The sequence below is a fragment of the Rhipicephalus sanguineus genome, chromosome 10 (genome assembly GCF_013339695.2).
Source record: "Rhipicephalus sanguineus isolate Rsan-2018 chromosome 10, BIME_Rsan_1.4, whole genome shotgun sequence".
In the NCBI taxonomy this organism is placed as follows: domain Eukaryota; kingdom Metazoa; phylum Arthropoda; class Arachnida; order Ixodida; family Ixodidae; genus Rhipicephalus; species Rhipicephalus sanguineus.
In genome coordinates, this window is record NC_051185.1 from 8,738,591 (window position 1) to 8,764,474 (window position 25,884).

The following is a 25,884-nucleotide window of genomic DNA, read 5'->3' on the forward strand; positions in this document are numbered from 1 at the left end:
CTCTGAACTACGCGCTAGGAAAGATGACGCCTGCACCACCGCTGGTGCGCAGCAATGGCGAGAAGCTGCTTCTGCTGCTAGCTCTGCAGAACGTCGTTGAGCGTGGAATTACTTCCGATTTCCTTCCAGAACGCATTCTTCAGATTTCTTCTTCCTTTCGACTCGAATGCAGCGAGATTACGCCAGCGGCGGCAGGCCATTGGCAATCTCCACACGAGCGCTTGCAAGGACCGGAAGATAAGGGCGCAGGGTGTCCCGCTGATAGGATGCTCCAAATCGATGCCCGAGATGGCTTTCTCTTTTTTCCGCTTCCTGGATTCGCTTTGATTCTACTGCATCGCTTGCTGCTGATATCACCTTGTTATTGGTTTTCTTCTTCTTGTTCATACGGCCGATACTTGGCACTCAAATCACACTACCTACTTAACAACACCACTTCTTCTATGTTTCTCGTTAATTACCGTGGTACCGTCTTCTCTGAAGATTAACCCAGCCAAATCGTAGTTTATTGCATGTCCGCTGGAACTCATTTGTGCTAGAAACTCACGTTGAAAGAAGACAGTATGAGAATTTAAAGGTTTCTAGAGCAAGTATAGTAATGTAATAACAAAGTTTAAGTAGTACGCGACGCGGTAGGAGTAGCAACCAGCAAAAGTTGTGACGAAGCACTGTCTGCACAGTCAAATTATAGTGGCATGCAGCGTCTCAAGCTCTACTGTTATAACGTGCCAAATAGCCGTTAGAACTGTTATATTTATTACGCGGTTGGGAACTAGTAAAGAGCTTCTTTTTCCTAGTTCTTTTTCCGGCATACTGACAGAATATTGATTGGTTGGTTGATAACTTCGACGTTTTGTGTAGCAACTTGACAAAGCCGTTTAAAGGGACCGACAACTGCCCAGAATATGAAATGAGTTGACTGCACTGATGTAAAAATTGTCGGTTGCACTGACTCAAACCAACCCTGTTTTTTTCGTGAGAGATGGATTTATATTTTTATTTCTTATTTGAAAGTCGCGAAAATGACCTGTGGCGCCTCTGGCGGCAAAAACATGAATGATCCGATGAAGACGGCCACGTGGCCGTTGATTGCTGTACGCGGTCGACGATTTTTTCGTTAGTATTGAAATATTGTTCGTTTTTTATGTTAAAAGGTCTTACTCCATATTAATGTACTTACATATAGGCCTGCGTTAGTAGTATGCATTAAAGTGGCGCTGCCTTCGCGTGACGTAATGATCCCATGCTCGTCAGCGTGTCTTGAGCAACTTTTCAGCGTGCTCATGCAACCGTGCACGCAGTTTCCAGGTCGCTAAGATTTTGGAGCGACATAGTTTTGTTACGTACACTTCGTCGCAGAAATGACGCGCGCTGCTACTCGGTGCGGCCGTGCATATGCACAGTTACGTTTTCGATTACTTGGCTGGGCTCGTGTATCGAGAGAATAACGACGCTGGGATAAAGTGAGCTGCTGGGACCAGCCACCCATGACACAGGCGCAGGCAACCTTGGGCGCAGGCGCGCACATCGCTGTACAAATACCGGGAAGGGGTATAAAGCCACACATCTCATTGTAACAGCTTGATATTTTCAAAAATGGCCGGAAAGCTCAAAATAAAGGTGGTTAAGCATAGTTACAGTAACTCCTGCGAAAGCAGAACAGCGACAGCTTTCACAAGGGCTAGCGGCATCGCTATCAATTCTCAGCGTTGCTGGAACAAGCCTCCATGCGTGTTTGGAGCCTTTCAGATCGAAAAATACTGCTTATGAAATAACTACGTGCTTTTCGGATAAACCACTGCAGCTACAAACGCTACGAAGGGTGAGCTTCCGCGCCGTAAAAAAGTGTGTCGAGAAAAATCAGTTGTCGGTCCCTTTTAGCAAAGCTCAACTTGTGACTCATGTGAAAAATTTTTCTGCACCATGTCGGCTAAATTGTGAACAATACCTAGTGAAATACCTTAAGTTCTATAATATTTAAAGCAGCGCAAAAGACGGGACGAAGGACAAGAAGTTGACACACGAGTATTTAAGTTCTAGTATTGGACTAGATCTGCTGTAACAGTTTTCTGTATTCTAACCAGTAATATGCTCCGCAATGTTGACGGTGTAACTAGCCTGCAACGTTACAACGTCGAATGGCCTGGCCAAAGAGAAAGAGTTCACTGTTGAAAACCATACAGTGGCGCGTATGCAAGAATATGTATACCTAGTACAAGTACCAATAGAGGAGCCTGATCACGAAAAGGAAATTCACCGAAGAATTGGCTGGAGCGCATTCGGCAGGCACTCCCAAATAATGTCAGGAAATCTGCCACGGTCATTAAAATGAAAAGTATACAATTACTGCATAATGCCAGTTCTAGAATATGGGACTGAAACATGTAGGATAACAAAGCAACTAGACAAAAAAATTAAGGACCGCGCAGCGTACAATGAAACGAAAGATGATAGCATTAAGAGATCGGAGGACGGCAGAATGGGTCAGGGAGCGAACAGCGGTGGCAGATAGCCTAGTTGACATCAAGCGAAAGAAATGGAGCTGGGCTGGCCAAATAATGCGTAGAGCAGACAACCGGTGGACACTGAGAGCAACAGAATGGTTACCAAGGCATAGGGAACGCGCATGAGGAAGGCAGAAAGTTAGATGGAGTCACGAAATGGATAAGTTCGCAGAGATAAAATGGAACTAGCTCGCACAGGATAGGGTGAACTGTAGTATTAATGGGAAAGGGCTTCGTCCTAAAGTGGAAATAATCAGGCTGAGAATGATGGTGATGATGATGAACGTATTTTATACATTTCTGTGATGCCTACCGCTCAATGAACTGTAAGGCCCTGTAGCATGTCCTGGAACGGAGAGTCGTCAGTCTGATTGAGTAAGTGTACAATATCTCATGTCTTCAGTAGCAAGAATATCAGCACAAGGCGCTGTAATAAATAAAGACAAAAGGTAATATGCTGACAAGCCGCTTACAGTCTCCAACGAATGTCACTCGATGTGTTTTTTTGTTTATATTGGAAGCGTGCGATACTTGTAATGAACTCACAAGAAATAAGAAAAAGAAAAGTGAAATAGGCGGGGCAACACGAATGCCTACAACATTTCACCGTTAAGTGACGACGAGGCTCGTATTCGTGAAAACGCGGTACTTAGACGCGGCACACACACACCGGCTATTTGAACCGCCGCCCGAGGTGATTATCGAGCTGTGGAGACTGTCGTGGCAGTATTTCAAGCAGTTTGTGTGCCTCAGATCACGCGCAGATTCCTCGCGGGCAACCTACACGTAACAGCTGTTATCTGACCGAGTCTTCGTGCCGAGGATGTGGCTGTTAACAAAAAAAAAAAAGAAGAAAACCACTGTTTCTCGATGTCCCTGCAACTAGCGTTAAAGGAAATCTAAATTTGCCGGAACGAATAGGCAACGTTAACGGTGTCGCTGTTGTCGCCTCATCGTGTCCCGCTGTATTTTGATGCGCCTATAATAGATTCAGCTGCCTCCTACTTGGTTCATGACTCCATGGGCCCCTTTTGCAGCGAGGCTGTATGTGGCCAGGTTCTGGCGGGTCGCATCCGTAGACAAAAGACGCGTAGAACAAAAAAAAAATAATAAATGAGCAAAAAAAGAAAAAAGGGGCAGCTGAGCACTAGTGGTGCGACGACTGCGAAAAGGGCGGAGCTGGTGGCCTTCCCCTCCTGCTTTCCTGCTCCTCACCCTATTTCCCTTTCCCACCCCATTGCTGTACTGTAGTAAACATGGCTATGCAGTGCTTTACACTCTCCCCTCGTCCTTTCCCGTCTCCTCAACATCACTTCTCTTTCCCACCCCTCTCTATACTATACTATTCTCTTTCTCTTTCAATCTATTTCTTTCTTTCTTTCTCATTCTCTCTCTTTATCTATGGCTGTTTGTCCTTCTTTCTCTATTTCATTCTTTCTATCTTTAATTCTATCTTTTTCTCGTTCTCTCGCCCATAGAAACGCAATCATACGCAAATGATTGTTCTGCTAGAAGAGCCAGGATAGGGGCCAGTTGGTTGTACGTGGTGTAAACTTTGCGCGCTACAAGGATAAGAGTGGTCGAGGAAAGAACGAGACGGGACAAGAAAAGATCGATCGGCTTGTCTTGCTACCGTGCCTGGATGACCGAGTGGTTACAACGCTTACCTTCGCACCGTGGGTACCCGGGTTCGAATGTAGCCTCTTCAAAAATTATATTTCGTTTTACTTATTTCGTTTCCTCCTCTCCACCTCTCCTTTCCTCCTCATCCATTCCTTCCTCCTCTCCACTTTGGCGGCCACAGTTTCCGCTTAACGCTCGCCTTCCTCCCGCTCCCGGCTCTCAATTTGCCTCAGCACTCCTCGTTTCACTAGGTTCTAATATCTCCCCGGGCACATACCACGTCGGCAGGATAACCGGTGGTCATTAAGGGTAACTGACGGGATTCCAAGAGATGGTTCACGCGTGAGGGGGAGACAGAAAATTAGGTAGGTGGATGAGATTAAGAAGTTTGTTGGTATAACGCGGCAGCAGACAGCACAGGACCGGGTTGATTGGCGGAGCATGGGAGAGGCCTTTGCCCTGCAGTGGGTGTAGACTGGCTGATGATGATGATGAATCTCTCCCACCCCAGGCTCCAACTTCCTTTCGTAGCGCTCTCCATCACTCTCCTTCGCTCCGCTATCTCCCTCTAATATCTTCGCTTTTCCACGCACTTGCTGTACTCGGTAGTGGGCCTTGCCCAATTCCTGTGGCGCATACCCGTCCAAGCAGTTTTAGGCGAACGACACACGGACGAAGTTCAAGCCTAAACAGCTCAGCTGTTAAAATTTTTCGGCGCCTCTCGCCCCCTCTTTCGCCCCTCGCCATAGGTTTCCCTCGCTCTCTCACCACTGGTGCCCCTCGCCACCGCCGATGCTTCTTTCACAAGTGTCGCGATACTCGGCGGCGGCACTTCCCACCGTCGCTGTGCCTCTCTGTCTCGTGACGCAGAGATCGCGCTAGCGCTGTCATCATCAGCTGCCCTTTGGACTTTGGACGGACGCGTGTCGTTCGCTCGCAGGAGGAAGAGCGGCGATTGAAGGAGCACCAACGCGCACAGAAGCGCGAATAGGCGCGAGAAGGACGTGAAGCCGCCGCCACAGAACGTGCAGCCGCAGCTGCTGGCTTCGCGGGCTTCCATCCTCACAGTAGTGGAACGGCTCTGAATTGTTTTTATTGTACGTACTGCATTCGTTAATGTTTCTGCGAGTTAATTCTACGGGTATGTCGCCTCTCCAAGATATCGTACCGCATCTGCGAGTGATCTTCCTTAAGATGCGTGAAATGCTAGAGGCCCGTGTACTGCGCGATGTTAGTGCACGTTAAAGAACGCAAGCGGGTCGAAATTATCCGGAGCCTTCCATTATGGCGTGCCTTGTATTCATATCATGGCACGCAATATACCAGAAATTGTTTTTCTAGTAAGATGCGAACATCAATTGTGGAACTCAGCAAGTCGTTGTGCTTAATCACACTGCACCTCAATTTATTCAGAACGTAAGCTGCTCACAGTGACCTGCATCTGCTTATTCCATTCTACTAAATTTTATGGTATTCTTTTTGAGTTACCATCCGTGGTCTAGATGTATTGTTTCGACTGCAAAAAAATGCTGCGTTAAGAGAGATGGCACGTGAGCGTCCGGACTGACATAATATGTTAGTGCCCGGCACTTCAGGCGTTTTGACCTTAAATGCTGAAAGAAGCTATGACAACGCCATATCCAATGAACTTGTCTTATTGGTGTTTTCGTGAGACAAGCTTGTCACCTATTGCAAGCTAAGTAACTGTAAGAACTCAGTCAGCAGAATACAAGGTTAGTGATTTTTTTATTGCAATGAAGACTTATAAAAGGAATAGAGTTTGGACGTATCGATTGGTCATCGCTAAAGCAGAACACATTGCGCAGAGAGGAACACAGGACACGACGACGACGGGACGAGCGCTCGTCTCGTCGTCTTCTGGTCGTTTGTTCTGCTTAAGAGAAGACTTACATGCGTGCTTAAGCCCCGTCTTGTGTATTGAAGCAGTATTTTGTGAAATCTATTGTAATGCACAAAATGATCATGCCTCGTTGTGGCACCGTATCAAAGGCGAGCTTGCGGTAGTATACGGGAGTGTTCAGTTGCAAGCCTTGACATGTCCTTCTGCCTCCATCACAGAAAGGAGGCAATATGGACACTTTGTGTAATGTGGTGGAAAGTGTTCCTGGTGTCATTAAATTGTGCAAGCATGACGCAAGTGGTCATGCTTTCGACGCATTTGCAAACGACATAAGTGCTTGTGTCGGCAGCCTTTTCAACAGGAGCAGTTCTGATACGGCGCCGGCTTCACACGTATCCATGGTGACCAGGTGCAGCGGTGATGCTCTGGGTAGCCGCGCTCGTCACTTTCGTAGTTGGTGGGCCGATGCGAAGCGATTTTCCGGTACACGGCCAGCTTACTCAGCAACTCATCACGCAGCTGCAAGAAAGAAATATGCTTATTTGCATAAAAGCTGCCGAGGAAAAGATCCACGATGACATCTTTGTCTCTTTGGAATGTGGTTTCGCTGACGTACTTGCCTTATCGCCCCTATTCCTGCTTCTAGTGAACATTAACGAACTTGTGCTTATAGCATGTGTATGTATAAGTACGTCCAGTAAAGCCTTACATTCGATGAAGCCAGTGCTTGCTAGACCTTTAGTGGCTCTAGCGATACCGTAGCTCTAACGGGTCAATGGCTGAAGCCTTTTGGTCTGGCAGGTGGCTCAGGCGTCGTAGCCGTGGCTTATAGTAAGTATTATACTTAGCGAAGGGCTAAATTTTACTCCATCCTTGATTTCAGCCACCAATAACATAACCGCGATTCGGTTGTTTCTAACCCCGTAAAGTATTTTGCCTTGACTGTCCCTAAATCCCAATGCTTTGAAACATTCAGCCCCGTTGCTTTGAACTGCACAATGAAGCCCTTTACAGAAAAATATCAGGTCCGTTTCCCCTTCCTCTCCACACGCACCGCATGACGTGTCTATCCCTTGGTACTTTGATCGGTATGTCTTATGTCTTGGTCCGCAATACTTTTGTCCTGGCTTCAAACAACAAAGCGCTGTACTCCTGCAAATATCGTAGGTGTTTTCTCTGGCAATTTCCTGCTTGGAAGTATCGTATGTTTCCAATGCCGATTTCGTTAGCACTCATATTTCACCAATATTCCACAGACCCCTCTCTGTTTTTTTAACTTTTTCTTAGCCGACAATTCTTTGTTTGGCATTCTTTTGCTCCCTGATACTTGATTGACAATTTTCTGGTTCTCTTCCCACATTTTGTGTCAACATTCCTCATGCTGAAAACTTTCCTGGTCCACCGCTTCTCCCCAATTTCTCTCAATCGGTCTTGGTATTCTATCTTGCTACTAGCTTACCCACCCTCAAGTAATGTCCATCCTGTGTCGCTCTGTACCTTCTGATTTGATGTATTTCTGTGTGCTCCCAAAGCGAGCCTACCTACGCCACGTTGCTTAAAGGGGCCCTGCAACACTTTTTGAGCATGAACAGAAAACGCTGCCGATCGGTAGTCGAGGCTCCCGAGAACACGCGAGCCAAATATTATAGCGGTGCAGGCGGCCAGAAATTGACAATTCTCAAAGTCAGCTAAAGATCGCTCCCTCTTCCTCGACAAATGATACCATATACCCAAATTACTGCGCCATATACCCAAAGTACAGTGTTAGTGCGCTCACTGAGCGGCGGAGCGTGACGCACTTCATGTCGCCGCCGACAGGCGGCGCGGCTCGCAGCGTCACCTGAAACTTTCCGGCAGATTGCTGGGCGCGGCCAGCGCGCGTTGCTGTTTTGCGCGCAAGAAAAGTCAAAGTTACGGTGCGCAACACACGGAGCTTCTTTTGATGCAACTTTTCTGTGAGTTGTGAAATAAATTACTGTCGTTGTGACTGATTTACGAAGGGTGGGCGATGTTTAAAGCGGCTATTGCATAGATGAATGTTCCTCCACATATAGCCGCTGCAGTAACAGATAGGGCGTGTAGTTGGGGGGTTGAAGTTTTTTTTTTTTTTTGTCCTGCTGATCGATACGATTTTCAATGCCCTTTCGCCACTGTAACGATCATAGCGACTTCATTCTCGCCTTTCGAGCCCCACACCAACGCTTCACTTTTTTTTTCTTTTTTTTGTCGCATATGTGAGCTGGTCTGTGTAATAGGAGAATCTGTTGCTGGGCCTGTACTTGAAGAAACGAAAAAACCAGCTTACTATACGGACGCTTACACAAGAAGAGAAGACACTCGCCGGAACTAGCAACATGTTTAATGAAACCACATAACGTTCCCTGATAAGCCAAGCGCGCATGCGTCGTACATAAAACACGTGTGATTCACAATAAGAGAGAATCTGATCAGTAACCACATTCTTTTAAATAAGCAATCTCTTTCTTTGATAGAGACAGATACACTAATGCATTTGTTCGAACCTTATATATATATGTTTCCAGATTTGCGCTTCAATCACTTAACGTTCGTATTAATTGCGTGGTTCCCTTACCAATAATTTGCGTACGTGCCTTACAGATCAGGAGAACAGCCGCACACCCGGCAATGAGTAGGCAGATTTGCTCCTCCTCCTGACCTGATAGACGTCTGATCTGATTTTATTTACACAAACCCCTGCCTATGTATGCGCAAATGCTTGCCATGATTAACAATGCAGAAATGGTCACGACCAATAAACTGCCGACGACGACGTTGATCTAACAGGCACTGGAGCATCCCAAAAGGAGCCCAATTCCTACGGGTCTCCCGCTTCCTAACGACAGCTACTTCAGTCTCCCCTACATCTCCTTTTTCTGTACACGAGTGTGGTATTGCTGTCACCACTCACCACACTCCTGTTCTTTTTTTTTGCTTTTATTGTTACCACGCTTGACTACGCGGTCACTCCTACCTTCGTTGGGTCCAGCTGTTTTTGTTGTCAAACGCTGCCCCAGCAATTTCTCTGCACGTACGCTGCATGCCCTATGTGCACGACCGCCGGAGGCTGTAGCGCGTCCCTCCCGTTCAGATGCAGCGGCGGACCGTCTTTGAGACAGTTGCAGTTTGCGGACAGACACAAATGCCGATCCTTCAGAAAAACAAGCATACGTAAGTGCAGCAAAGCGGCACGCGGGGTGCCGATCGACAAAGGTCCTTCAAACGAATGAATGGCGTGAACATGCGCTGCAGCTGGGGGAATCAGCTTAAAAGAAGAATAAAATGCTCGACCCCCTCCTCCCTCCATTTTTTTTTTTGTTGTCTCTTTTAAGTGTCATTGTGGTGGCCCTCTTACCGCCTTCAACTCCGCGTTTGTTGATCCCCCCCGGAACTACATCGTAACCAGCGTAACCCCGACCAGGGGACGCGCTTCGCACCCCGCAAGAGAAGTTTTCAGGAGAAACTGGCGGCAGCGCCCCTGGCGGGCGCCCAGGCTGTCGACGCGGAGAGGGCCATGGCGGCGCGGCGCAGGGATACGGCAGTGAGCCCACTGCCCCATTCTAGTACACTGTAACCCAAAGTCACCGCCGTTGGCTGATTTGAACATCGCAGGCTGCGTCGTTACCGTGGCCGCCGCGGGATGCCGCTACGTGCCAGCGCGAGCTAGGGTGCCTCGATGCCAGCGCCAGGCGCATAGGCATGCGCAGAGGGGGGGGGGGGGGGGGGGCAGGGGGCGGCCGTTCCCCCCCCCCCCCTAGTAGCCTAAGAAGAGGGGGCGCAGAGTCTGCCCCATACACTGACTTAATAGGGAGGGGGGCCACCGCGATGAACCTTCGCCCCCCCCCCCCCCTTGACGGGGAACCCTGCGCACGCCTATGACAGTGAGGCGCCCTAGCGCGCTCGCTCGCGATCGCACTGAAAGTAAGCCGCGCTTTCGAAGAAAAAAATAAGAAAACAAATTGCTCAAGGTCATGATGCGCGCTGACGAGGGGCCGCATCTTCTCGCCCCCTTGTCGTCCCCCTCCCTGCGTAGATGTCAGCGCGCTTGTTGGTACGAGAGGAGAGAGAAAGCTCTTGAAGCGTACGACAAATCCCTCTTAACTCCGCTCGTACTTGACGGATTCTAAAAATTTTTACGGCATGTGATTCGTGAAGCGTCATGCGCTAATAGTGAGACTATTCCATTATAACACAGAAAAGTGTTGCAGGGCTCCTTAAATTTCCAACTTCGCTTGTACCTCTGGTCTCGTAAGGCCCACCAGTTTCAAAGCGCACGGGCACAAGTCATTATAATTATGAGCGACACCATCAACCAAGTGTGTAGCTTCGCGGGCGCGCGTGTTGCCTTACGGGCCCGTGATAGGTATACTTTGCCAGTTCGCAAAAGGAAGAATTATGCCGTAGTGGGGTCTTCGCAACTGTACCTGTAGTAGGTGTTCTAGGATAGTTTGAAACGGCCAATGTTACGCGCAGAGACGCTGCTAACCGCAGCGGTGGCTTCATGGATGAGCGTCCGCTTCCAGTGCGGGAGGTGCCGGGTTTGATTCCCAGTGCCGACCGGGAACCCACCGGTTTTTCCTAATGGATCAGAGGAGTGAGGTACCGAGGGGAGGGGGTGCATTGACCCCCCTCAAACTCTTTCGCAGGAAGTCTCTGGTAAAAATATATCGAGTGAATCGCGTTCTTATAAAAGTTTCCTTACTATATTGCAACCACTGATAACCCTTATTTTGAAGGCACGAGATTAAAAGGCGCCACGTAGAGCACCGATTATGTGAGATATTGGCGTTAACGAGCACTGAAACCATGATTGAAAAAGCTAACGCACTCGTGAGTCGAGTCACTCAGACTCACTCAGTCTCAGTTCGAGCAGTGAGTCTGAGTCTAATACGGCTGAGTAATATTTTGGTGAGTTTGGGGTTTGAGTGAGTCCGGTTGAGAAAAACTTTGGGGAGTCTGAGTCCGAGTGAGCTCTAAGGGCTAAATATACCTCTTGAGTGAGTCTGAGTGAGTTCCACATTTTTTTTTTTGCCGACCTATGCCTTCCACCTACTGAAATTACACAGTGCCCTATATTTCAACACGGCTGAATTCCTGCTACATTCAGTCGTTACGTATCTTTCGTGTGCCTTTAGGGCACTCAGTCCCGTTGTTTATCCGAACGCCAAGATACATGTACTTATCCACTGCCTCCAGTGTGACCACCCGTATCCTATGCCCACCGCCTTTATTATCATTAAAGAGCATGGCTCCCGATTTTCTTTGCTACTAATCTCCCTTTTTACTTCAGAAGTCTTTCAATCCCTGTACATCTTCCTTGTTGTCAGCCATTCATACCATGCCATCTGCCTACATAATGACTCGTGATAACGACTGTTCAATACATTCCCCTTGATTGACAAAATAAGGGTTGAAGCCAAGTCCGCTAGTCTCTCATTTGACTTGTAACCCCCTCGTGGATACAGCATGAACAACAAATTTGACAGTGCCCTGCTGTATCTCTGTAGACCCAGATACCCGTTTTTCACACTTTTTAAGCACCTTGTTACTTTTATAGATATCTTTGAAAAATATCATAACTCCGTCTTACACATCTAGCGTGTCTAGTATGTCCCACAAGTCCTATCGAATCACACTATTGTTGGCTGAGCTCTCTTAATACGAGAAATGCTAGCCAATGGGTGCTGTGGAACTTTGGCGCCATCTAGCAAGCGTACGAATAACAACGGCTGTTACCTCCGAGATAACAGGGCATGCGCCTTTGCTCATTTTCCCGTCATATTAGCGTGAATACGCTCAGCACAAAAAGAGACTTACATAAGTTGATGAAGGCGGAAAAAAGACAAATAATCTAGGAAAGAGAGCGAGAGCACTAGTCGACCGCCACAGAGTTTTGTACATATTTTACAAGTCGGTGCCCTGCCCTTGCGTACGCGGGAGATTTAAGCATCGTTATTGAGTTAATATAGAATGATGGTGTGGTACATGAATTTCCCTAAACTTTGTTCGCTTGTCTTCAAGCGACATTGTGGCATTAATATCGTAAAACATCTTCAGAAAAATACTGAGCAACGGATGACAGAATTCAAAGAGATTATCTCGTGCACAGTACTTTGTTGCCGTCTGCATATAAATTGCTTAGAAATTTGGCTAATAAGTTTAGCGTGGAAAACAAAGCTGCAGGAATGTCAGAAGGTACTACATAGGGTAAAGCTAGCATTTAGCCTCCGTCTAAATGATAGAGGCCCGTGTCCCATTTCGTCTCTGTCAAAATGCGACCGCCGCAGCCGGGATCGAACTCGCGACCTTCGGGCCAGCATCCAAGCGCCGCAATTTACGAACGGCAACGTCGCGACATTTGTACCTTGGTATTGGACGATGCGAGGTTGTTAAGCTCGCACGGGTCGCTGAAGATGTCAAACACGAAGACATCGTCGTACGGATCGAAGTTGCTCCGCGTGCTGTCGTTACTCGGTGAGGCGCTGCAGTTGAGCGTTGCCTCCTGGCGCCAGTTGGCTCGCGGCGAAGACTGGCTCCGCCCGCCGGCGTCGATGGAGGCGTTCTGCAGCGCCTGCCAGGCTGCCGATGACGTCACGAGGGCGTCCAGGTCGACGTCCTCGGGAGGTTGCCCTTGCGGAGGGCCCACTTGAGCGTCGAGCTGCGGGTCACTAGGACCGCTGGGTCGACTCACTAGCTTGTACCTGTACACACAAGTGCATTTCAGACAAGCATACTACACACAACTACACAGTCACCGTGCATTTCCGACGGACGCACAAGTACACGGACACTGTAAATTTCCACGCCTGAAGATGCCAAACTTCTGTTTATAACGCACCAACTTTTATTTGGCTTTCTAACCCATTGAATTTCAACGAAGGGAGAGCGCTAGAACAAGACGAAGACCAGAGGACACGAACACGGCGCTGTCGTCATCTCGTCTTCGTCCCGTCTTCATCTTGTTCAAGGGCAGTTTCTTCGTTCAACTTCAAATGTACCAACCAGCCCAATTCAAGACGGTAATACATTCTTAACCTATATGCTCGTGGTTTCTAGTTGGCGTTGGTTGGTGGTCGGGCTTTCTCCGCCACTGGCGCAGCAAAGGAGGAGGGGGTGGTTCCAATCCCCCCCCCCCCCATCCCGGAGAAATATTGTTGGCCTCGGCCCTGTTCTCCGCTGATAGAAAGATACAAATGTGTGCGCGTGCTTTTCTAGCGCATATGATCCCACCAGTGAGCATTATGGCTATAAGTAAGCCTTAAGCAAACAATAAAGTTTACTTTTATTCTCACAACTCATTTGTGTAAGCTCAGTCAGCTCATTTTATTCCAGTCCTCTTTTTAAGAGTAATACATGCGCACCTGCCGGAGATGAGAGCTGCCACTTGTTGCCTGCCTTCTATGTCCAGCAGCACCTCCTGGCGTCCGTTGCCTGTACCAGCGGACAGCAGATCCCACTGGTTCTTGCCGTCCACGTCACCGAGGTCTCGAGGGTCGCCACCTTGCAAATACAAGAGAGTATGTGTGAAATGAATCGATGGGAGAAGGCACCTGGCCGCTTTGGTGAGTATGGCCAAATGACATTGATTGCAGTTTTCGTTTTCTGTAAAGGTCTGTAAAGTCTGCATCTGCATGGTCCGTAAAGCTCAAAGCAAATAACTTTTTTTATTGAATAACACAATGCCTGCAAAGAGTAGGGGAAAAATTGTAGATTAAGGAGATAAAGTCGAATCCGGATATATCTAAATTTGAAGGACGTCACAACAGAGTTTTACATATGTGATACATGAAACATATTATATATCGAAACTATAATCAGTAGGATTTTACAACTTTTCGATATAAATAATAATTTGTTATACGTGGGTTCAATATATGCATGTTCAACTGTAGTAGGAATCTAGATAGAATTATCATTTCCTGTGTCTGGTGACTCAGGACTGGGGCAACTTATTACTTCACACTCTGGGTCTCTTTAGAATATATTGGTTAATAATATCCATGCGGTTGATGATAGTGGCACTGAGAAGGCTATTTCTCCAAGTGCATGACATTGTGTGGGATACCTGCGGCAGCGTATAGCGTGGGCGCCCAGTCGGAGATGTGCACTACTTGCTGCGACGGGGGTCGGGGCAAGCTTCCGCTGGAACGTCCGGACCAGAACACCGCGGGCGTCCGCACGCCGCCTTCCCAAACTTCCTGCTTGACCCCTCGGAGGGGCCAGTTGGAGCCAGCGTTGGGGTACTGAGTGGCCGGCGAGATCAGCGGTCCGCCACCGTTGTCGCTTGCAAATACCACCACGCTGTCGGCGAGCATGCCTCGCGACTGCAGCGCCGCCAACACTTCACCGACCGAACGGTCCATGACGTCAATAGCGCCTGCAAACAAACATGCGCGCGTTCAATGTGGCACGCCTCTTAGATCATCGTCCTTTGTGTCCCTCTTGTGGCTCCACTTTTCGCAACTTTTCTGGACCCGTTACATTTCCTCCAACAACTACGTAATGACCTGAAGCAAGGAATTCCACAAGATTTCCCTCAAATATCTCTTCTGGAACAGTTCCTCCGCTTTTATTTACTATTTGTTATTTCCATTATTATTCTAAAGCAACTGTCTACGCTGGCGAGGCTGTGTGGTGATCCTTTAGCTGCCTGGTTTGTGGAACCTGCTGTTTATTGCGCAGGAGCTTGCGCACTGCTTGGGTTTTTCGCTGACATTTCTTACAGACTTGTATCGCATGATTCAGCTATGAGTCTACGTTAAAGTCATGTAGCTGTCTATGAATTTTCTGTACAGGACTGGACTTTCGTCTTCAGTAATATTCGCTCTGTTTCTGAACAAGAGAGATGTCAAACAAGGGCAACCGTATCGTACAACCAACGTTCAGATTCTTGTCGATATCATTGGATCCACGCTGAAGTTTCTCTCGTTCAGTCACTGACGTCAAATCTTTACCCGGCAGCTTTCGGCTACCGACCGACCGACCGACCGACCGACCGACCGACCGACCGACCGACCGACCGACCGACGCTGAAGTTTCTCTCGTTCAGTCACTGACGTGAAATCTTTACCCGGCAGCTTTCGGCTGCCGACCGACCGACCGACCGACCGACCGACCGGTGAATAAGTTACCTTGCTCGGACCCAAATGGCCGCGTGTGCTTTCATATATTCGGGCAGCTCAACCTCTTCTCTAATCGACCACATTTACCTTCCTGGGTGTGGTGTTCTGAAGTACTGGGGCTCATGTTACATGGTGACAAATAAAAAAATCTTCCATAATTTTCAAAACTCACCGGCCAACACAGTTCTGTTGTAGTTTGTGATGTACGCGAAGCGATCCACGTTCTGCTTGGGTGCCTCTGCGGTGCAGTCGGCGCAGACAGAGTGGCCGGCCTGGTGGCACATATGTAGAAACAGGGGCTGCAAAACAACAGCAGTAGATGATGTCATATGCTTCAGCAGTGACCGCCATGTCTAGTAATGGCTTCCTCTACTACCTTAAGAAGAAACGATTTTGGATGCTTTAAGCGAAGCTGCATACCTCCACCCCGCGACGGTTTCGTCTCCGTGGGCAGAAACGCCAGACCCCTAAACCACCTACAGACTCTCGCGCTCGTGTGCTCCTCTACTAGCATATGCGCGCGCTCCTTGCGTTTTCACCTCGGACGCTGAAAAGAGGGCATTCGGAGAGGTGGACAGGCGATCCGACGAACGCGTTAGCTGTAGACTCGTGCACAACTGCAACGCCACAACTAAATTCTACCTCTGAGCGGTTTAGGGGCACTTTAACAATTGAAGGCAAACGACGAATCTTTCTTTGCAATTAGGCATATGGTATAGAGCTCAGTATTCGTTTCAATAAAGAAAACCACAAAACAAGCATCAAAACCGCATGATGGATGATGGCACGGTGGAACGGCATGATGGCATGGCGGATGGAAAAGAATAGAGGGTGTCCTGTGAACAATCGGAACATCCTCCCACGCGTTCCCGGTATAGATTAGGTTGCAGCTGCTTTGCATTTCACACGACGGCTTCGAATGACGTCAAACGGCCCTTCCTCCTCCCGGCGTGTGTTTCCCGCTTTCATATATAAAAGGGAGACCCGTCTAGCAACTCGTTCAGTTCGTTCTATGATTGGCATGCGTAGACCACGGAAATTAGACACCAGAACAGCGTGAATACGATACGGAGAATGACGGTGACGGCGACGGCACAAACTCACCGAGCGTGTCCATATAATTGCTATAAAAACTGCCTACTGCAAGCTTACCTTTCGTACGTCATGTTCAGCGATGATGCGCTTGGCCTCGTCGGTGAACGCGTGCGTTGAGTAGGTGCCGTTTAGATCGGCGGCAGCTTGCGTCGAATGGCCGACGTTGCGCCAAAAATCCAAGCCGCAGTGCTGTTCCTGCGTAGTGCAGAGGGCGGCAGGGGAAGGTATGGTTCATGTCTCACCATATTAGTTAATTAATTAATTAATTACTCCGATATCCTCAAGCTCCAATGCAGTACAGAGGGGAGTAAGGTACAAAGCATAAAGCAAAATGATTATTCTAAAGTTATACTATGCTAGCGATGTGCCACTGGACAAAATCGTTAAAAAACACAATTACAAGAATAGAATGAATATATATATATATATATATATATATATATATATATATATATATATATATATATATATATATATATATATATATATATATATATATATATATATATTTGAAGAAGCTTTTCCAATGGGCCAAACGTACTTGGGAAGAGAAGAGACACAACTAAGCGGTTGTCTTAATTTTATTTGCCAACGGTTTTATTTGCCAACGGTTTTTTCTTCCTCCTCCCATTCTACGGCATCTGCTCTACTCCGCCGAAACGGCGCTTGTTTCCCGTTTCCCCATTCTCTTCTTTGCTTGCTCTAGCGAATGAGCCGAGAGGAACTGTTTGACACACTATACGTCACCGCTGACAACTTGACTGTTTTATTATTTCCTCTCTTTCCTTCCTTCAACTAAGAGTGCCCACGACGATTTTGGATGTTCGTATAGCGCTGTATTTGCTCATAAGCCCTGACGAAGACCGGTCCTCCGGTCGAAACCGTTGGCAAATAAAATTAAGACAACCGCTTAGTTGTGTCTCTTCTCTTCCCATATATATATATATATATATATATATATATATATATATATATATATATATATATATATATATATATATATATATATATATATATATATATAAAAGTAGTGACATATACATTTGACATAGGGAATAATAAGTAGAACATGTTTAATTACGAGTGCAGAGAACAAAAGTTGTGGCCACATGGTATTGTCATTCTTAAAAGAAAAGTAATCCTATGGTGGCTTCCTCAACCGTGTTGAAAACAGTCGACAGGTATCACTGTGCTTAAAAACGATAGCGAATAAAGAACATAGAATATTGTTCCCCGGCCGTCGTCCGAAAACGTTGTGTTCAATGGGTCGTTGTCCTGTTGACGGTCTACACGGCATTATATTGTGGGTAGTGGCAAAGCTCAATGTATCTGCTTCACACTAAAGCCGTCGGCATGCAAGTCTTTAATCGGGTCGCGACAAGGCCAATTATTACATCTCTCTCGTGAGCGAGCGAAAGAAGGGGAAAGCACTTTAGGACCTATCTTTGTCGTCGACTCTCACTGTCAGCTGTCACGGTATATAGAAAACCGTTTCTATAGTCGAAACATGTGTGTAGTAGCGATTACGATTACGATTATAAAGTCTCAGATAAAAGTCATATGCAGCACTCCTGAAATATCTTAATAAAAATTAAATCGAATAATAATTATAGGCACTATGTTTAGAAGTCCGCGGGATTTCCTCCTCAAGGGCGAAGCATATGTGTGTATGTTGCGATTACTATTACGATTACGAAACAAAGTACAAGCACAAGCCGTTTATACTAGTCGGCGACTTCGACGTAGACATTATGGACAGCGACTGGATTAGGCAGTATATGATGTCTCGATACGCTCTACAATTCATTTCATATGACTGGAAACAATCAACAACCACCCGATGAACATGCATAGACGTTGTATTTGCCAACTTTAGATTAGATCCACTGAAAGAACCATTGGCTCACCTCTCCGTGATTTTCATTAAAGATTATTATCTCTCTCCATTTCACAGACCACAAAGCAGTAATAATGAAGGGAAAACTGAATCCATAACTCTAGACGATATACGAATTATAACAAGAGGATTAAAATAGAAGAACATTAAAGAGGAACCAAATAAATACATTTGTGTATATATACACACTTTATGTCACTCAATTTACATTTGCAATGGCAACGCGCTGGTGACGTACGGTGACATACCGGTACGATTCCCACTGTTTCGCCACTCGTCATGATTCACATTAGTGGAGATGCGGTGATATTTTTTCCGAGGGGATCGTTTACATGTTAGACCGTAGCCTCCGTTAGATGCAACCAAATGAATCGAACTGACAGTTAGGCTAGGGAAAGCACAGACGGCGTTCACTCTTGTCTTTAACCTTAATGTACTAATTGGGGCGTAAATTAAGATAATTCAAGTGGACGAAAAATCACTCTTTCCATCGGGGGGAACAGAACCCACAACCTTCGCATTGCACGCCTCTATTGTAAATAATTTTCCACACTCGCTGCCTGGGCTACAAACGGCGCCGGCTAACACTCCCAGGAATTACATGCCAGAAATACCCAACGAAGTGGACGGGGAAGCGCCTTCCGTCGTAGCTCAATTGGTAGAACATCAGACGAGTGATTCGAAGGTTGTGGGTTCGGATACCGTCGACGGAAAGGGTGATTTTTCGTCCACTTCAGTTCTTTTCAATTTACGTCACAAATAGTATATACACGGTCGTCAAAGGTAACAATGGACGTCATCTATGCTTTCCCTAGCCTGATTAACTGTTTGATTTATTTGATTGTGTTTGTCTCACGTACCGCATTTATACCCATTCTGTTAAAAAAAAGGAAAAAGAAGTCCTACCTGCCCAGCAAAAACTTGGAGGACGCTTGAGCTTCGCCTTCAAGAGTGGAACGCGATTGGGTAATCGGGCCCCATTCGCAACGCCTTCTCATTGGCTAGCCTGACTTCGTTTCTTGGCAGTTGCCTCAACCGTGCCGCAAGGAAACGAACGTCTGTGCGCGCTGTAAAGTGGTCGTTTCAAACTATCCTAGAATGCCTACTGCAAGTACGGTTGCAAAGTGCCCGCTACGACATAATTCTACCCTTATGAGAATTGACGAAATACCCACTACTCGTCCGTAAGGCAACACGCGCACCGTCACAGCGGCACATATTGTTCATGACGTTGCTGATAATGGAGATTAATCTTGCCTGCGCGCTTTATAATTGGTGGGCCTTTAGACCAACCGCTCGTTGCGCGTTTCACATGTTTTGACGCCCGGTGCGATTCTCGCAGAAACGTTTCCTAGTCACGCAGATTCTACATGCGTCAAGGACACATCCTCGCACTACATGACATTCGTACAGGTTCTTTTTTTTTTCGAAAACGTTTCAAGCACGGACATGGCTCGGTCGTAGAACACCTGCTTGCTACGCAGAAGCCCTGGATTCGATTGCAACTCGCACCAAATATTTTTATAATTCCTTTATTTGCATCTATCTCGAATTTTGGCTCACGGACAACGCTGATTTTTCACTCGCAAGCCAACGACGCCGACGCCGACACCGGAATTCCCTGCGAAACAAGCTCTTTGACGCTATCGCGTTAATGCCAGAACCGTGAATTAACAGTGAAAGGTATTCCCGTACAGGCTGAACTTCTATTGCACTTCCGGAAGGCATCGCTGTCGGTTCCCTGAGTTGATTGATTACCTCCCGGGAAATATAACTGCGCATGACTGATAATACTACTTGGCTTGTCAGAAGTACGTAAGCTCAATGCACTGTTGGAGCTTGATGTATTGAGCATCAATGTTTGGTGCACAGGCGCTGCTGTTACACGTGTAGGTTACTTATGCACGAACGTAACTTTAATACATTATGTATACACTGGTTTCCTGTGGCAAGACGTCTCGAGTAGTCTTGTATGGGCAGTGATGTTATGTTCAGTAAAGAGCGGAGTCCATTTGAAGCTCTTCGTTATATTGTTTCGAATTCAAGTAATATCCATACGGTGACGTGTAGAGTGGCACACCGCGGGACAAACTGAGCCGCCCGTTAAAGATGCAGACAGGAAAGGAAGACATCGACGGCGCAAAGACAAACCCCCAACTAGTATTTTTTGAAAATATACTAATACATAACGAATATATCTTACCGAGCCCACAGCATTAATTCTAAATAAACGCGCCCATCAGCAAATAGTACACATGAAGAGACACATACGAAGTGTATCTGCTTCTTCTTCATGCGAGTCTTTAAACTTGTATGGTGTACTGTTTCCTCGCTCGCACGTTTATTAATAATAATTGATGGGGCTTAAAGTCCAAAAACCACGATATGATTATGAGGGACGCCGTAGTCGAGGGCTCCGGAAATTTCGACCACCCGGTGTCCTTTAACGTGCACCTAAATCTAAGTACACGGGTCTCAAGCATTTTCGCCTCCATCGAAAATGCGGCCGGGATTCGATCCCGCGACCTGCGGGTCAGCAGTTGAGCACCATAACCACTAGATGACCGTGGCGAGTGCACAGTTATTAATAAGTCACCAGAATGAGCCAACGGCCCCTCGAAATATTTTACTTCAACAAATAAAGTCTGGCTTTAATTTGTTGTCTAAGTTAATTAGGACGCTCCTCTGCCATCAAAAAGCGTTCATGCTTCAGAGGTGGCAGTCGAAAAATTATTAACAAAATAAACAGCTCTGGGCTTTGCTTACTCACGTTCATAATGGTGTGGTTGAAATAAAAGATGTCGCCGTTGTAGTAGCCGAAGAATGTGTCGAAGCCGCGCCAAGTCGGCGTGTGCTTCAAACTCTTGTATCCCAGGTGCCACTGCATTAACGCATACAGTACCATCCGTTTGTTGCATAGTATGACTACGTGTTGCTGATGAGTCTACTAGAATGACCTGCGTGTTGGTTTGAAGATATATATGGGGCAACAGAGAGAGCTGGAGAGAGAGAGAGAGAGAGAGAGAGAAATACATGGAGGTTGACTATACTGTCCACTGTTAGCCCACTTTACTACCATAAACTTGGGGAAGGGAGCGGGAAGACTGACGAAGGAAGGAAGGAACACAAAAGGGAGAAGGCAGGGAGGTTAACGAAATATTGAAGCCGCTTCTAAGGGTACAGTGTACTACAGCGGGTACTCAGCCTCTCTAACCGATGAATAATTCACATCATCATCAGCCTGACTACGCCCACTGCAGGGCAAAGACATCTCCCATGTTTCGCCAATGAACCCGATCCTGTGCTTCTTATCCAAGAAGCACAGAAGCAAGAAGCACATATTCAAGAAGCACAGGACCGGGTTGATTGGCGAGACATGGGAGAGGGCCTTTTCCCTGCAGTGGGCGCAGTCAGGCTGATGGCGAATCGATGAATAAATACGCTTATCTAGAGGCCGAAGAAGGACTAAAGCTTGATTCTTATTTTGATCATAAAAGATAGGCGCGGTGCTAAATGATGCACAGGTGTATGAATTACGGATGAAATGCTGTTCGATGAGTTTCCTGTTTGATGTCAGGAGAAGTGAAGTAAAACTTAACTGGTCGTACACTCAGATGGGCAAAAATACAGGTATACGAAGGCCAGTGATTTCTGGGTATTTTAGCGGAAAGGTCAGCCGTTTCTGGAGACATTGCCGTATGCTTACAGGCTTTTTCAAATGGACAGCTAATTATCAAGCGGTCAGAAGCGACTACAGCCCTCACTCTCGTCGTTGATTTGAGGGGATATGTAAAAGGTTCAGAGATCGTGAGAAACCCGAGCGCTTGTGCGATACTTACTACGAGCTCCTTTGAAAGACGGCAGCCCTCGCCTGTGAGCATTTGAAGCGTAACGCGCAAATGGATAAAGTAATATTATCCACGACGAGTCTCGTACTGCGCAGTTTGACGCTGCAGTGGTCGCTCACCTTTCCCACCATGTGTGTGCTGTATCCCAGTCTCTTAAGCCACTGCGGCAGGAGCTCGAAGCGCAGCGAGAGAGCTATCTTCGACGCTGTCGGGAACACCTCGTATCCCACATCTGTTGCCATGAAAGAAAAATGCAGAAATAAACGTTTAATATGTTTTTATTAATACGCTATAAACAGATGTTGGCGCAGGCTCCGGCTACTCCTTAGCTCTTGAAGGGGTCGAGCAAAGAGCATGTAGAATTACAGATCAATGAAATTTATCTCGGTAATATCGGGGCGTTAATAGAGTGCACGGTGTAAGATAGAGTGCGTGCCACCCGAAGTCTTCACACTACCACCAAGATTATTGAAAAAAAAAATAGGCAGGTGTCAACCAACGTTCTCAGAATAACACCAAATTTCAAGAACTAGTACAGATGAAAAATTCGTAAACACGGAGTGTCGCTGGAGCCGACGTTCTGACAAGCGGACCTGTCTTCTTCAAGGCTGCAATCGTGGGCTGTAAGGCTGCAAGAACTAGTATGCTGTCTTCACCCTTGGCAGGTGGCCACGTCACAGTAGATAGTGATTGGCTTTCGCTGCAGCCTGGGCCTGGTCTTCCTTCATGATCTCAGCCGCGAGCAAGGCACCCTATACTCTAAGAAAAAAAAGGTGTCCGTTGACTCTTCTTTGCTACACATGTGACTCTCCCATGTATAGCTATCTTTAGAGAGGCACGCTGACTTTCTTTAGGGGATTAGTGGAATGTATGACTCTCATTGGGCACGCTGACTCTCTTTAGAGGATTCGTGGAATGTATGACTCTCATTAGGCACGCTGACTCTCTTTAGAGGATTCTTGGAATGTATGACTCTCATTAGGCACGCTGACTCTCTTTAGAGGATTCTTGGAATGTATGACTCTCATTAGGCCCGCTGACTCTCTTTAGAGGATTCTTGGAATGTATGACTCTCATTAGGCACGCTGACTCTCTTTAGAGGATTCTTGGAATGTATGACTCTCATTAGGCACGCTGACTCTCTTTAGAGGATTCTTGGAATGTATGACTCTCATTAGGCCCGCTGACTCTCTTTAGAGGATTCTTGGAATGTATGACTCTCATTAGGCACGCTGACTCTCTTTAGAGGATTCTTGGAATGTATGACTCTCATTAGGCCCGCTGACTCTCTTTAGGGGCTTCGTGGAATGTATGACTCTCATTAGAGAGGCATGTTGTCTTCTCATTGTCTTCTCCTGAAAACAGCCAATGTTTCTCTCTTAAGAGAGTTATACATGGGAGAGTCACATGTGTAGCAAAGAAGAGTCAGAAGACATTTTTTTTTCTTAAAGGGTACAACCCTTTCTGGTCTTCTTCCTTCTTCTTTTCCTCGCTTATTGGGATGCCACGAACTATGAAAATCTAGCGAACGTAATGAACATATCCAAGAAGTAGATTCGTCTACATCATGAACGTAACTTCCATCTGTTCCGTCATTTTGCTGTTGGCCCATCCCTCGTGTAAAGTCGCAGATAGAAAACTTGAGCGAGTAATAAATAAATAAAAAAGTAAACATTGGAACATATATTTGAAGCGAAGTTTTCGCGAAGCACCGCTATGTATAGCAAATGCACTATGCGCTTGTCGGAAACTATTGCGTACCCGTTGTCATGGTGACGGAACCACAGTAATAAAAAAGTATCCGTATCGGTACTACTTTTGCTGTTTTGTTGAGGCATTACACACATACCTGTACGCGACGGGTAGCGCGCCGTCATCAGGGCTGTCCGAGAAGGCGTGCAGTCCGGCGACGTGTAGTGTCTTTGCAGCATCATGCCGCTAGCGGCCAGGGCATCGATGTTCGGCGTGGGAATCTGCCGCGAGCCATGGAAACTCACGTCGTTCCAACCCTGCGTAGTTTAAATGCTCACGATAGTGCGAAATCACTGAGGCTGACCTGTGAGCTTCCCGAGGTGCATCGGTTAACAGAAACTTACCGCACACTGGCCATTTTGCAGAAAAAAAAATCATTAGAATGCAGGCGGGAAATAAGCCGTAGAAAAACGTGAATGGTGACAAAGCTTTGCATAATCTCGAATTCAAGGTTTCCATTTCTAGTTTGTGTTACCGACTTCATAGTGACCAATCAAAGCCGCACTTGAGCTGCAGTAACAGAACATGCGCTATTCGTATAGTGGTGGTGGTTGCTGTGGGGTTGATTATTAGCATGATGTTGCTACAGGGGGCATTAGCATGTCAGACTATGTTTTTTTTGCAGATAATTACAAACAAGATAATTAGTATCGCGTAAAAAACCAAATTACGACGATCAGGGCTCGAAGATAGATAATGCCGTTCTTTTATTCCAAAGCGCATTAAGTGGGTTGTCCTCTAACAAAGCATGCACTTGGTTTTTTCCTCGTCATAGTGGTCTTGTGTGTTTAGATATTTTCTACCTTTAGAAAACACCTGAGCAGGATCGTAAATTCATTGCTGACAGCTGGCAAGGCGTGCGCGAGGTCGTCTCTAGGAAAGGTCCTTTCCCACGCTATATTCAGTTTAGGACTGCCATAATAGAAGGAAGTAGTGCCACCACTTGATCGGTAAAAGTGTTGGGACCGATATTGCGGCTCAGTAAGTTTTTTTAGAATTTATACACCTGTAAGTTTGTTGTAATGCGAAATATATTATAGTGAACGGCAGGCCAAGAAAGATCAACGTATCGGGGCGCACCGCTTTCTGTCAGTTCTTGTGCCGTTTTCGATTATGGTCATTATTAACAAAAAACATTGAAGACGTCCAAGGTCTGTTGTTGCGGATAAAGCATATCGCAGATTAATAGTTTGACAAAGGCTAGTGTGAACAAATTTTCACTCACAATATCGTCACCCAGGATGAAGATAATGTGGGGAGGTCTGTGAGACTTGCCGGATTTTGTCCGGTGAGATGTAGCCAGGCACACCCAACTTATGACGATCCATAGACTGGCGAGAAATAGCACGGAAAAATAGAAATTAATTTCATCCCCGCTTATAAAGCAATGTGAACAGGGATGACACTCGCAATTGATATAAGCAATGGACATCCGTGTACTTAAATATAGGTGCACTTTAAAGAACACCGAAAGGTCTAAATTTCTCGAGCTCTCCACTACGCCGTCCCTCATAATCATACGTGGTTTTGGGACGTAAAACCCCAACAATTATTATAAGCAATTAACATAAACCATTTTTCTTCGACCTGTTCACGTTTTTTTCTCGACCTTACAGAACTGACAAAACAAAGGCACCGCGGGAGGGCATTGGCGAAAATATCAGCTAGATAAGGAATGTATGGAAGTTATGGGGCAACCTGGACCTCTGTGGCTGATAGGTATAGTTGTGATAAGGTCATGTATAGTTGGTATTACATGTTTTAGATGTCGATATACCATAAGAACGTTGAACTACACTTGAATCAACGATGATAGTCATTAATTATTATAGTATGTCTTTCTAACTGTACATCGGAATGAGTTGAAGGACGTGAGAACCACCACCGTCGTAGTTCAATTCGTAGAGCATCCTACACGTCACCCGAAGGTTGTAGGTTCGGTCCCCACCGATGGCAAGATGCTTTTTTTCGTCCACTTGAATTCTTTTCCATTTGTGTCATGATCACTACACTAGAGATACAAATAGTGTAGAGTTACAAAACTACAAGTACTGTCTCCTATGCCTTCCTTGGCTTTGTTTTCTATTGGCTTCATTAGATTATCTCGAACAAAGAAAACGAGCCCCTCGACCCCTTCCTTCCTTCTTTCGTCGCTCTATGCATT

The 25,884-nt window shown here is 46.5% G+C and overlaps 2 protein-coding genes across 2 annotated transcripts in view; both read right to left on the reverse strand.

Annotated features, from left to right (window-relative positions):
* Nucleotides 1–6,342: 6,342 nt before the first annotated feature.
* LOC119372325 (arylsulfatase B-like) lies at nucleotides 6,343–14,430 on the reverse strand. Its single transcript, XM_037642799.2, has 4 exons — nucleotides 14,072–14,430; nucleotides 13,368–13,506; nucleotides 12,371–12,707; nucleotides 6,343–6,507 (listed from the first exon to the last, which is right to left on the reverse strand). Exons 1-4 carry the CDS (start codon nucleotides 14,367–14,369, stop codon nucleotides 6,343–6,345), a joined length of 939 nt encoding a protein of 312 aa, XP_037498727.2. The 5' UTR covers nucleotides 14,370–14,430.
* The window catches only part of LOC119372326 (calcium-activated chloride channel regulator 1), a 47,843-nt gene continuing 36,386 nt past the window's right edge, over nucleotides 14,428–25,884 (reverse strand). The window contains exons 17-22 of the mRNA XM_049419844.1: nucleotides 23,818–23,977; nucleotides 22,088–22,200; nucleotides 20,891–21,001; nucleotides 16,281–16,418; nucleotides 15,301–15,427; nucleotides 14,428–14,513 (exon numbers count right to left, since the gene is read on the reverse strand). Of these exons, the coding sequence (XP_049275801.1) occupies nucleotides 14,428–14,513; nucleotides 15,301–15,427; nucleotides 16,281–16,418; nucleotides 20,891–21,001; nucleotides 22,088–22,200; nucleotides 23,818–23,977 (735 nt within the window). The remainder of the gene's footprint in view (nucleotides 14,514–15,300; nucleotides 15,428–16,280; nucleotides 16,419–20,890; nucleotides 21,002–22,087; nucleotides 22,201–23,817; nucleotides 23,978–25,884) is intronic.

What these genes read in the sequence shown, in the direction of transcription:
- LOC119372325 (XM_037642799.2), bottom strand. Translation starts at nt 14,369, where the DNA reads ATGGACCGTTCGGTCGGTGAAGTGTTGGCGGCGCTGCAGTCGCGAGGC. An exon ending in CACGCTATACGCTGCCGCAG is followed by an intron (nt 13,507 to 14,071) that starts GTATCCCACACA and finishes TGTATTTGCAAG; the next exon opens with GTGGCGACCCTCGAGACCTC. An exon ending in GCAGCTCTCATCTCCGGCAG is followed by an intron (nt 12,708 to 13,367) that starts GTGCGCATGTAT and finishes TTGTGTGTACAG; the next exon opens with GTACAAGCTAGTGAGTCGAC.